Source organism: Lissotriton vulgaris, chromosome 2_1 (genome assembly GCF_964263255.1).
Source record: "Lissotriton vulgaris chromosome 2_1, aLisVul1.2, whole genome shotgun sequence".
In the NCBI taxonomy this organism is placed as follows: domain Eukaryota; kingdom Metazoa; phylum Chordata; class Amphibia; order Caudata; family Salamandridae; genus Lissotriton; species Lissotriton vulgaris.
The window spans coordinates 675,614,589-675,627,395 of record NC_141687.1 but is presented as its reverse complement, the minus strand read 5'-3'; the positions used below and the strand labels follow the sequence as shown (position 1 = coordinate 675,627,395).

Genomic DNA, 12,807 nt, shown 5'->3' with positions numbered 1-12,807 from the left:
GAGAGAGGGGTTAAGGAGAGATTATGGAAACCAGTGGAGGGTGGGAGTGAGGGCAGGAGATAAGTGGGGTGGGCGCCAACAAAGATTGTCTCACAAGGCGCCACCAACACCTGCCCTAAGGATGAGTCGGGGTATCTTCACTAAGGTGGTGGGGGCCATCACTGATGGGTAGAAGCTAGGCCTTGATTCCGAGTCACCCTATATTTACACATTTCCAGTATTCTGTCTACTTGCCCTGCTGAAATTGTGAACCAAGAGAGGTGCTTGAAAGATGTGTAAAGCAGCGTGATTATTTCACTTCCGATGCCTAACGCTCGCAGCTCTGCAGTCTTCCTGCTTTAAGATTAATAGTTCTGCCTGTGACCTATTTCTTCTGGCCGTAAAAGTGCCAAATCCTGGAATCCCAGAGGAGATCTGCGCACAGCAAATACCACAATAAATCAGTAGTGAATACATTATGGGCCAGCGGCACTCAGAGATGCAGAACACCAAAGGGACTGGTCCAGGCAGCCTCAAATGGCGGCATATTAATGGCTTGTGCTACAAAATCATCAGATATCATTAGGACAACAAATAATCACGAAAAAGCCCCTTTAACATTAATATCTGTAGAGCCTTATGCTTTTGCTGCAGTATGAAAGACAGACGTATGACATGGCATTAATCTTCCCATGCTGGGCAAATCCTCGTGAATGAAAAGGGCTAGCTAAACAATTGCCATCTTTATTTTCCCATTCCTATAATAAATATTCCCAAATGAGATGGGTTGCAGAGTGTCCCTTTGTTTTGTGATACTTGCTGGGGTTTGGTAAAGAGTGTGTGAGACCTATTGGGCATCACTGTTTGCTCGATGCCCCTTTTAAGGGCATATAGCTGCTCACCCCCCTCAGGACCAGAGTTCAGGGCTCTCCGTGACTGACGGGCACGGCCCAGGACGTGCCGCACTGGTGCTCCTGTCTAGTCTCATTATCGTTCTTGGGTTTTATGTGTGCCGCATGGTAGAAACAGAAATATATATTTCTGCTAATACTTTCAATTACTTGCCCGCCTTTATCTCAATGTTGTCTTCTAATGACGTTACAGACTCTTGGTTAAAGACATTTGGATAATAATGATGGCCTGGGCTACATTTTTGTTTCGCCAGGGTAATGTAGCATAATGTGGCATGACCCTTATTACTCGAAATTCTGCTGTTACGTCACATTGCGTAATTATGTGCCATTCATAGTAAACATTTACATTTACCGCAAACACATGAGAATAACAGAACCCAGGCAGCTTTTGTTCGCAGTGCTTTTGTTCTTTAGCATTATTTTTTGTCTTCAAAATGCCTCCGAACATCCAATGTGGACATGGGCCCGCATTCCACACTAAAAATAAATGCTGAAAATGCCAGTTTTACACTTCAAATAATTATGCGTGCTTCCACGTAATTTTTACAAATATGTGTATAGTTACGTTATGGCAAGTTACACAAAATTCACACTTACCTATTTAATAATGTAATTATACATTGATCTTGCCTCTTGCCAACTTTTTTCTATAGGTATCAGCCCTCTTTAGAAATTGGATGAAAGGAAGAAAAAACAGAAGGCAAATATTGTCAGGGAGAGAAATGTCCTGCGGGTTTTAGAGGCTTGTAAACTAAGCTCAGCACTCAGTGTGCAGAGCACTGCAGGGGCAGCTTCAGGGTCGTCAAAAAGAAGGAAGGGAATAGAAATTGTGAAATCCTGGCATGTCTTTCGGTATACCTAGTACTGCCCTTGCAATCTATTGTCTCAGGAGTCATGAAGGCAACTGCCGGAACACAGAGCAAACAGAGCACAGGGACCTCCGCTTGCTTTCTGCAGCAATTTTAAGGTTTCACTTCCACCCCTTCCACTTCAGCAGCAAATAAGAGGCTGAGGAAGGACTAGGAACACAGGAAAATGCACACAGGAACGTCAGACAAGAGAACCCAACTTTCTAAAAGTGCTGTTCTCAAACACAGGATTTAAAAACCACCTTTCCTAAAAGATGTGTTATTAAATTCTGAGTTCAGGGATACCAGACTTTTATGTCCTATCTTGCTCTTATGGGAAGATATGCTGGTAGCCACTATAGCCAGCATTCCCCATGATAGCCTATGGGGCAAGATTGCCTTACAATAGTGAAAAACGAAAATGGCTGTAATTCACTACCAGAGCATGTCACCTGCACCAGTACATTCTCTACCTTTCACATACACTGCACACTGCCCAAGGAGTACCGTGGGCCTTCCATAGGGGTGACCAATGTGTACAGAAAGGGAAGGGTTAGGCCTGGCCAGTGGTGACACTGACCAGGAGAACATGGCAGTTCACGGACTGCACACAGGCACTGCGGCGGCAGGCCTGAGACACCATTTTAGGGCTACTCATGTGGGTGGCACAATCAGTGCTGCAGGCCCACTAGTAGCATTTGTTATCACCAGCCCTGGCACACTTAGTGCACTTTACTAGGGACTTCTTGGTGACACAAATATGCCAATCATGGATAACCAATCACAACAACAATTTACACGGGGAGCACTTGCACTTTGACCCTGAACAGCAGTGGCAAAGTGCCCAAGCATCTAAACCAGCAAAAACGAAATCCAGCAGAGCATCAAAAATAAAGGAGGTAGAGGCAACAAGATAGGGGGAAACCATGCCAAAGATTCCAGGTCTAACACGTGTCCCCTCCAGCTGAAAGTGGGGAGAACTACCCACCCTCTTGGGAGTTCTCTTCACTAAGGTGGAAAAATCTGGACAGACCATCAGCGGTGGCGTGTTCTGTACCAGGAAGGCGCTCCACCGTAAACTCCATTCCTATAGGGAGATGGACCACCTCAACAGTTTTGGGTTCTCACCCCTGATCTGCATTAACCATCTGAGGGGCCTGTGGTCTGCCTGGACACGGAAGTGAGTCCCAAACAGGTAGGGCCTTTGCTTCGTCAGAGCCCAGACCACAGCAAAAGCTTCTCTTTCAATTGCACTCCGCCTCTGTTCCCTGGGGAGTAGCCTTCTACTAATGAAAGCTACAGGTTGGCCCCAACCATTGTCGTTGATCTGTGAGAGTACTGCTCCCATACAATGCTCTGAAGTGTCTGTCTGCACTATAAACTCACTGGAGAAATCAGGTGCCTTGAGCACCGATGCTGTGCACATGACAGTCTTCAGGGCATCAAAAGCAGTTTGACAGGCCTCGGTCCAATTCACTTTTTTGAGCTGCTTCTTGGAAGTCAGCTCTGTCAAGGGAGCCACGATGGTGCCATATCCCTTGACAAACCGTCTGTAATACCCGGTGAGACCTAAAAGGGCTCTCACTTCTTTTTGGATCTTGGGGGGTTCCCAAGCCAGAATGGTATCAATCTTCACCTGTACGGGCGCCACCTGGCCGCTCCCCACCTGGTGTCCCAAATACACCACAGACCCCTGCCCTATTTGGCATTTGCTGGCCTTGATAGTGAGGCCTGCCTTTCGCTTTGTTAAATCACCAATTGGTGGTTTGAATCTGGGTTGTGGTAACCGATCCTGCTCTTTCCTGGAGCACCATTTATAGATTTGTGCAATTGAGACTTACCTATACCTGCTGTGCGCTTTTTTCTAACTGTTACCCCTGTTTAGCATTTGTTACCACCAGCCCTGGCACACTCAGTGCACTTTACTAGGCACTTCTTGGTGACACGAATATGCCAATCATGGATAACCAATCACAACAACAATTTACACAGGGAGCACTTGCACTTTGACCCTGAACAGCAGTGGCAAAGTGCCCAAAGCATCTAAACCAGCAAAAACGAAATCCAGCACAGCATCAAAAATACAGGAGGTAGAGGCAACAAAATAGGGGAAAACCACGCCAAAGATGCCAGGTCTAACACACTGAATTAGGCATTTTGGTGAATCGATATCCTTGCACAGCGTTTAGTCTCCTGTCAATGTTCATCACATTTCTTTTGACCAATCTAACAATCTCTACAAGCACCGATAGGTGTGCATCGTTCATCTGCATCAACATGTAGATATGCAACAAATTAAGTCAAAGCAGTCCCAGCACATCATTTTGATCTTGATCGTCTTAAAAGCTTACAGCGTGCATTGACAAATGTGAAAGGAACATTGTTAGATATCGCCTTGTTGTATGTTTCATGTCTCCCCTGGACAGCAAGTTTGATGTGAACAAGTGGATTACTAGATGTGTCACAAGTGGAATACTGACACTTGTCAGGGAAAGAACACGAAGCTGGGAATAAACGGTGCTGCCCTTGGTGGGTTACCCTGGACTCTGCTCTTAATATAGTCCTAGGCTAGTCCCATAACTTTTATGTGAAATGGACAAAGTCCTGCTGGATATCTGCATTTGGAGACCTCGTAGGAATGCAAGAGGGGGCAATGACCACGTATAGTAATTGTGAGAAATACTTTCTGGTGAGCCTGGTTCAGCTATATCTTAGCGATTCCACATTACAAAAGTGTTTGCAGGAGTGTCAGAGCTGTGCTGTGCAGGCTGCATGATACAAGTACAACATACTAAAGATGTCCCATTGAACTTTCCCTTTCATAAAGTAATAGGGGCGTGGCTGGTCCACGTCCACTATTAGTCAATCTCACCCTTTCATACTCAGTCTTAGATTTTAGAAGTTATCTGTTTGTATCTCCTCCTTGAGTGACTCTACAACTTGTACATTTGCAATTTTTCCCTCTTTTCGCTCCACTTGTACATTTGTATTTTTTTTCCTGTTTATATCTCTTATGTAACTCATGTAATCCAAAGTCCTTATGTAACGCAACTGGTTCTTTTGTAAAGCACTCTGACACCTTTGGGTAATGTTCGCACTATATAAAATTGCATTAAATAAATAGATACAAAATAAATAAATAAAGTCTCATGTTCTAGTGCGTATTAGCCGCAGCAGTGAGGCCATACACTTCACAAAAGAACGGAGGGAGCATCATATGTTATGTATATGTTGCTGGGGTGTGGGAGGCTTTTCGGTTGCTGCATTACATGCCGACTGCACCTTCAGCTAAAAAATTGGTTATGGCAATTAACTACATTTTACATACATGGTATTAAAGATTTCTTGCTAGTAGACTCCTTCCTTGTCTTCAAATCCACCCTAACCTTAACAAATGAGTAGTGTATTCAAACATTAATAAACTTACGTCATAGCCACTATTACGGATTCCTCGTCTTGGCCTCTCGCGGGTAACCAGAAGATCCATCTCGGTTTCACCCGGGCTTGGGCTGTTAAGAGACTGTCTACTTCTGTATACTACGCTCTTTGTGGGAGGTTGCCTGGAAATAAATCACCAGAAAAATATAGTTTAGAAAGAGCTTGTAATACAACACGCTGGGTATGCCATAGACATATTTCTAATACTTTCCAACACCAAAAATGTAAAGTTCTTAAAATATTTTTAAGATGTGAAAGATGTTAAAATGCAACTTTGTTTAAAGCAGTCAGCATACAAATTGATTAAAATATATGGGTTTTTATCCAACAATGCATGGAGTATAATGAAAAACGCAATATGGGATATATGTGCATTCCATCAACAAAGGGTACTGTGACAGCATGCATTTTAACTGGTAGAGAAATTCAGAAAACCAGCGCCTTCTTAGGCAAGTACAGTTTCAGTGAGAAAATCCGGGATTACTCCTGTTAGTTATGACACAACGTAAAAGGCTATTCTTCAGAGAAGATGCAAGCAAAGTATTAAAGCATCACCATCCAAACTAGGCATTCAGTCAGTAAAATCCCTCAACTCATTTAGTAAAAAAGATAAGATTAATAAGTGAGAAAAAACAAAGACAAATACAAATTGGATACAAGGATCAAGAGATATGAATTCCTAAAGAAAATGTCAAAAAATGCAATAGGGATATAAAAGCCACTGTTACACTATCGACTGATGAGCCCTAATCAGAGTGAAATTGGTCTCGGATTGCTTGTGTTCTGCTTCAGCGAGGACCTGGCCTGGCAGGTCGGGATGGACTGTCCCTATTGGAGCAGGATCAAGACTGATTTACTTATGACTGGGTTTAAACTAAAGTGGCATGGGGAGAGAAAAACGATGGACTGGGATGCAGCCCGAGAGATTGCCAGGGTCTAAGATTATTCAAGCGTTCAATTCATCACCTTGTTGATGTTACTGTTAACCTATGTGGTTAAACACATAGGTTAAAGTCAAAGGCCATTCTTGCCTACAAAACGAAAATTTACCAGAAAACTGTGTTACCCTGGTCAGCCCAAGATGGTGGGGGTATAGTTAGTAGCCTTACAGACTGGTCAATACAAATACTCTCCAACTGATCTGGTTGCCCAACATCTTCCCCCTGGTCTGATCACTCCTAAGGCGTCCAAACTGCAAAGCACCGCGTGCTGCATTCCAGCGCATGGCATTGAGAACAATATGTTTAACCACTATCTTTAACCAGGCCTCAACCAGATTTTCCAGTTCCTACTGGCCTGATGTTTCTTCTGTGAAGTTGTCTTTCTTGCACTTTAGGCCCTTAGGATAACAGAAGACAACCCAGTCTGTATCTTGGTACTAGGCAGGAGTTTATTGTTCAGTTAATTAAAACGCAAAATTACAATACAACATTACATTAAAACCACATAAAATCCATCCCTCAAAAAGGCCTTGTAAGCGGTCCCAGACAACCCCACTGGGGAACTATCCATGTTAACCACAAAATATTCCTGCTAGTCTATACCTAACTTCTCAACTACAGTATCATTTGATAATATAGTGCGATCCATTGTCCATCTCCTCTGTACTGTAATTTTGGATAGAGCTAAACCAAGGTTACAACAGAGTGGTCCGACAGATGCGCTCCTAAATGCCTAACTTCTTGTACCTGGTCCTTTAACTCTTGGTTAATCAAAAAAAAGTGTGGGGTATATTATCAAGGACCGGTGTTAAAATTATCACTGTTTTATCGGCAGGAAACTGCAGATAAAACGGCGATAATGGGCTTGATAATACGCCCTTGTTAATTCCCATAGAAGCCCATATTCTGATGTTAACTTGGGCTTCTATGGGAATTAACAAGGGCGTATTATCAAGCCCATTATCGCCGTTTTATCAGCAGTTTCCTGCCGATAAAACGGCAATAATTTTATCACTGGTCCTTGATAATATGCCCCTTGATTCTTGATTGATGACCATATTTTTATTGTTAAATGTGAAGCTCTTCAAAACACCAATTTTCTCTCTCCATATGTCACACCATCCTAACTGCTTAATAGAAGTTTATATTAAGGACCGCATTTTGCTATTTATTAGAACATTGGAATGTTGAGCTCTCCATTGTAGACAATGGAGTGCTCTGTGCTTATACGGGCAGGTGAAGGCCCGCAGAGCAACATTCCAATGTTTTACTAAGGCCTCTCGGAGCTCCAGGGGATTTAAATCCCCTCGAGCTTCGAGAGGCCTTTGTTTTATTTGTTAGAAAATTCTGCTCTTTAGTGGCAGAGTATTCTAATAGCCTTATAGCCCTTCGTAGCAGGGCTATACCGGCTATTAAAGTCCCGGTCCCTGGTTAAAGTCCCTCGCCTTTGGCTCCGCCCTTTAACGCGGTTGCGGGCCTTTAATAGCCAGTATAGCCCACTACCGCAGGCTATAAGGCTATATTACTGCCCTACTCTTTGAAGATCGGTCCAAATTCCCATCAAGCACCATAGTGAATTCCCCTGCTAAAATGATTGGGTCTTGGAAATTTAGCAACTTTGTCAACAAACCACTAAATTGAACAGTATCGTCTAGATTTGGGCCATAGTATCTGCCTACCATATATAATTGATAGTAACACCCTAGTTTGGCAATAACCCATCGTCCTGCTTTATCCACTCTGTTTCCCTCTATTGGTTGAACCAGTATTGCCACCCCCTTGATAGTTAACTGTTGATTGGTGAAAATGACCTCATGCACCCAACATTTAGACTTAAAAATCTATCTCATTTCCACACTTGTCAAGTGAGTTTCTTAGAGAATTATAATCTGGGCAAGGGCATCTTTTAAGTATTGCAAGATCTTTTCTCTCCTGTGCTTAACTTTTAGCCCATTCACATTCCAAGATAAGATCTTAATCCACACATTCTGGCCACCACTCATCCCTTACAATATAAAATAAATATAAAGGGGTACCAGAGTCCATAATTGGTTGAAGAGGGCATTTTTTTATATTTTCTCTGACTGCTCCCCACCCAGTGAACCCAACCCTTCCTGTGCACCCTACACCCCCCACCCCAGAGAACCCTCCGTCTTCCTCCATGGCCTAGGCCTATGGGCAAACCCCAGAGTCATTAGAAAACTTAACATCTTACCAAATTGAGCCACTAGAGCAATTTACTTAACTTAATCTGCTCAAGAGAATAGAAGAAAAGAGACAAAGGGAAACAACCAAAAGAAAGAAAGGAAACCTTATAAAGGGATAGAGAATGAGGGGGGAGAAGATTAATAATTACCACCACCCCAAAGCTCTTTAACTTATCCCTGAATCAGAAATGGACTTAATAAATTCTTCCACTTCTTCAACATGTTGGAAATTCTGCATCTTGTTTGTTATACATCACATGCAAACTAGCAGGAAATCTCAATTGTGTTGTGGCACCCAATTTCTTTAGGGGTCAATCAATTTACCTAACTCCCATTGTTTGTTTGACGTGATCTGAGGTACATCAGACCTTATCTCAAAACTAAAGCCATCCACAGTTAGGCTTTTCAGTTTTAGGGCCTTAGTGAGAATTTCTTCCTTCACTGAAAATGGACCAAATGCCCCAGACAATCCAGCAGAACGAGGCAAAAATAAGGAGAGGCACTACCCGTCAAACTGCGCAGACATGAGCATTCTTTTCCTGAAAAATATCATAATGGCCTAGCGGGGGTGAAACAAAGCTTACGACCCCGGGAGCCCCGTGGCTGATATGTTCTCCCCACAGATCAATTAAATGTTGGGGGGGAGATAGCTTCTATCCAATTATATAAAAGCAAAAAGTATAGATCTGAGCTAGCTGAAATTGAGTGTGATATTCAACGGTTGGAGCAGCAGTTATCAGTGAGTGGGGTAGCGCAGGGACCGATACAAACATCTCTTCAAGCCCTTAAGTTGGATCTCGCAGGGGTAGTTGAAGAAAGATTACAAAAAAGAAGGCAAGCAAGTAAACTTTCCCATTTTGAATATGGAGAAGGATGTGGAAAGTTATTAGCCTGGAAAGTGAAGAACGATCAGGCGAGATGCTTCATAAAGGAGGTTAAGTGTGAGGTGTCAGGAAACTTTCATTACATCTAGGGTGGGAATATAACAGGCCTTTTTAAACCATTTCAAGAATTTATATCATGAACATTTGGTAACAACGGAGGAAGAGGTGACAGGTTGGATGGGTCAGAATGTTCCCCGTTCAGTTAGCGAAGCTAATTGAGATGCTATAAACATCACTATGTCAGAAATCGAGATCAGAAAGTCAAACATGGTAGGGAAATCAGATAAAGCAGCAGGTCTGGAGGGTCTTCCCTCTGAGATATATAAAAAACTGGGTAATAATGGCCTGGAATACTAACTTACAGCACAATTGCAGTAAAAGGGAAATGAGATATCTAGGTATTAAAATTACACAAAATGTAGAGAAAATCCCAGAAGTAAATTTTCAAAAGGCCAGTAAGAATTAGATACTGGAAACTTGCTTGATTGGGGGGCTGTAGCACAGAACGTCTATTTTATTTGCGAATTTGCACATTAGTAGGCTGTACCAGCACCTTCACGGTTTTTAACAAATTTAGGGTGAACCTGCCTAATTTTTAAACAAAAGATCCGAAAATAATGATACATGTTTTAACTGTACAAATCAAACAAAAGCGCATTTAAACCCTGGCGGTGCCCACCTGTTAGAGTGGACCCATCGTGCCATGGGGGATAGCGCTCTAGTTGTTGCTTAGTGTCATCTATATAGCGTCATACTGGAGCGACTGCGCAGCGGGCGCGTCAATGGCGCGCCGAAGGCAAGCTCGTCTGTGCCGGTCCGCGCACCGTCCGCGCACAGTACCAGCCATGCTGCCTGTTTTTGCACTATGATTGTGGACGCTCCCAGTTATAGATATACTGTGGAGCAACTACGTGACATAGGTAAGCAGGGTAACAGATTTAGCTAACCCATATTGGAAAATTTAGTGGGGGCAGCCCTTGATTTCCTAAAAATGGACATGCTGAAATGTGACCTTCTTAATGTGAGGTCACTTCCCAAACACTCTACGGAGATCCAACTCCTGTTAGAAATGAACAATCTGGACGCTCTGTTTATGACAAGAGACATGAACTGAGGCATGGCTCGACCTTGAGCTGGGACTAGCATGCCCAGTAGGGTAGAAAGCATTTTATATACCCAGGTCTAGTGGTAGAGTTGGCGGGACGGGGATCATCTTTAAGGATTCTTGGGACATTGTCCGTTTAGACATAGACAAGGTTGCATGCATGGAAATATTAGGCTTTTCTGTAAAAGACCGGACGGGGCATGTCCCGACTGGCATGGTCTGCTGTAGATCTCTGAGGGCAGCTAAGGTACAACAACAGCAGAAGCTGATTGATGTGATCAGTAATATGGCTCTCACCCATCATAGACTGTCAATACTGGGAGACTTTAACTTATGGTCTAACAGGGAAATGGATATAGCTTACAACAATCTTATTCAGTCCTGTGCAAATATGAATCTGCTGCATTGGGTCTCAGAATCGACTCATAGAGAAGGGCATGTATTAGATCTGGTCTTCTCAGGGGAAAACTTGATTTTAATGGACAAAATCTTACAAATGGGATGGTCTGATCATTACTAGGTCAAATTTAGAGTGACTCTTGTTAGGAGGACTAGACCCATTAACTAGTAAAATCTATCAGTTTGCCCCTCTTAAGAACATCAGGACACAGGAAGACCCTCTGCTCCATGTTATATTGATGATTTAAGGAAGTATAAGCTGGACTGCAAGCAGGCAGAAAGACAATGGAGAAAACATTATGTTGAGAATGAAAAAGCTATCTGGCAGGATAAATTAGCTAAGTATAAAAAAGAAATAGCAATTGCCAAAGCTGAATATTTTGCAGATCTTATCTTGACGTCACCCGACAGTACCAAATGTATCTTTAAAATAGTGTGAGACATGGCCACCCCCGAATGCAAAAATAATAAGATTGTGCCATCACAAGAGCTATGCGATGGCCTGGCATCCTTCTTTCAGGAGAAGATAAGCAAGATTGTGGAAGGACTGAAATCACATGTCTTACCGGGAACAAGTGAAAGGAATGAAAGAGTAACTTCAAATACAAATGGAGCCAGGGTTAATAGGTACAGGCCTTTGAAGCAGGGGACCACCCTGGACCACTTTGAACTGCCCTCAGAAGAAGAGTTTGTCAGGGTGGCCTTGGGGGTCTCCTCAGGCTCACCGCTGGATCCTATCCACCAAAATGCTAGACTCTGAGGTCTTTCCAGTACTACGCCAGTTGTGTGATCAGTCTCTCAGTAGTGGGGTGGTACCACCCTGCTGGAAGCAGGCAATAATAACACCCTTCCTCAAAAAATCTTCATTGGACCCAAATTGCCCTAAAAACTATAGACCAATCTTCTCCTACCATACCCAGTAAAGATAGTGGAGCGCCTGGTGAGCCGGACACTTTCCCTCTTCCTGGAGGCTAATAATATGCTGGAGGAGGAGCAATATGGTTTCCGCCCAGGTCATGGGATGGAGGCAGCACTGGTAACCGTGTTGGATAATCTTCGAATGCATGCAGACAGGGGACAATCAGCAACTCTGATTCTTTTGGACCTATTCACCGCATTCGACCTGGTGAACCATGCCATCCTACTTGCAAGGCTGGAAGAAATGGGGGTGGTGGATATGGCTTTGAGCTGGGTTCAATCATGTCTGGCTGCAAGACAGCAGCCCATAACCCTCCCTCCTTTTCAATCTGAATTTGTCAATAATGAGCACGGGGTACCTCGGGGTCTTCTATTCGCCCCATTTTATTCAATGTCTATATGTGGCCGGTCCTGGACGTTATCAAAGCCCATAATATTAGTGTAGTCAACTATGCTGATGAAACACAATTGATAGTGTTCTTGGAAGGCGACCATTCTGACTCCCAAGAAACATTTCACAAATGTATGCGGGAAATGGTGAATTGGCTAAGAAACAATTCATTGCAATGTAATAACGACAAAACGGAGATTCTGCACTGTGGAGAGGGCAGAGTGCCATCAGTTTTACCATCTGACTTCTGGCCTATCCCCACAGATGTCACTTTGGAACCCGTGAGTACAGTACGTAATCTGGGGTCAGCTTCAATAATAAACTGAACCGGGAATCTCACGTCAATAAACTGGTCGGAAACTGTTACACTCTCATTAGAGGACTTCAGAAGGTGTTGCCATTACTACCTTGTCAGGCCAGAGGTAGAGTGATTAGGAGTGTCATCCTGCACCATCTCAATTACTCTAATGCCTTGCTACTGGAGTCCCCGAAATACTTGATCACAAGGCTCCAGAGAATCCAGGCGGCAGCAGCAAAGCTTGCACTGTCAAGAACACGTCGGTCATCAACATATCAGGCGTTAGCAGAACTACACTGGCTTCCGGTGACCCAAAGGATACTATTCAAGTCTCTGTGTATTGTGTTTAAAGCGCTGCATGGACTTGGGACCAAACAGCTTCAGGGTAGGTTCGGATGGTATGCACCGGCACGCAGCCTACGTTCCTCGTCAGCCAATCTTGCAATTATCCCGAGGATCAAGAGATCTACAATGGGGGGAAGAGC

At 43.5% G+C, this 12,807-nt stretch overlaps 1 protein-coding gene across 5 annotated transcripts in view; it reads right to left on the bottom strand.

Annotated features, from left to right (window-relative positions):
- The window catches only part of KIAA1549L (KIAA1549 like), a 674,355-nt gene that overhangs the window by 61,912 nt on the left and 599,636 nt on the right, over nucleotides 1–12,807 (bottom strand). For all 5 annotated transcript variants that reach the window (XM_086955871.1, XM_086955872.1, XM_086955873.1 and 2 more), the window contains one exon: nucleotides 5,169–5,301. In XM_086955871.1, coding sequence (XP_086811997.1) covers nucleotides 5,169–5,301 — 133 coding nt within the window. The remainder of the gene's footprint in view (nucleotides 1–5,168; nucleotides 5,302–12,807) is intronic.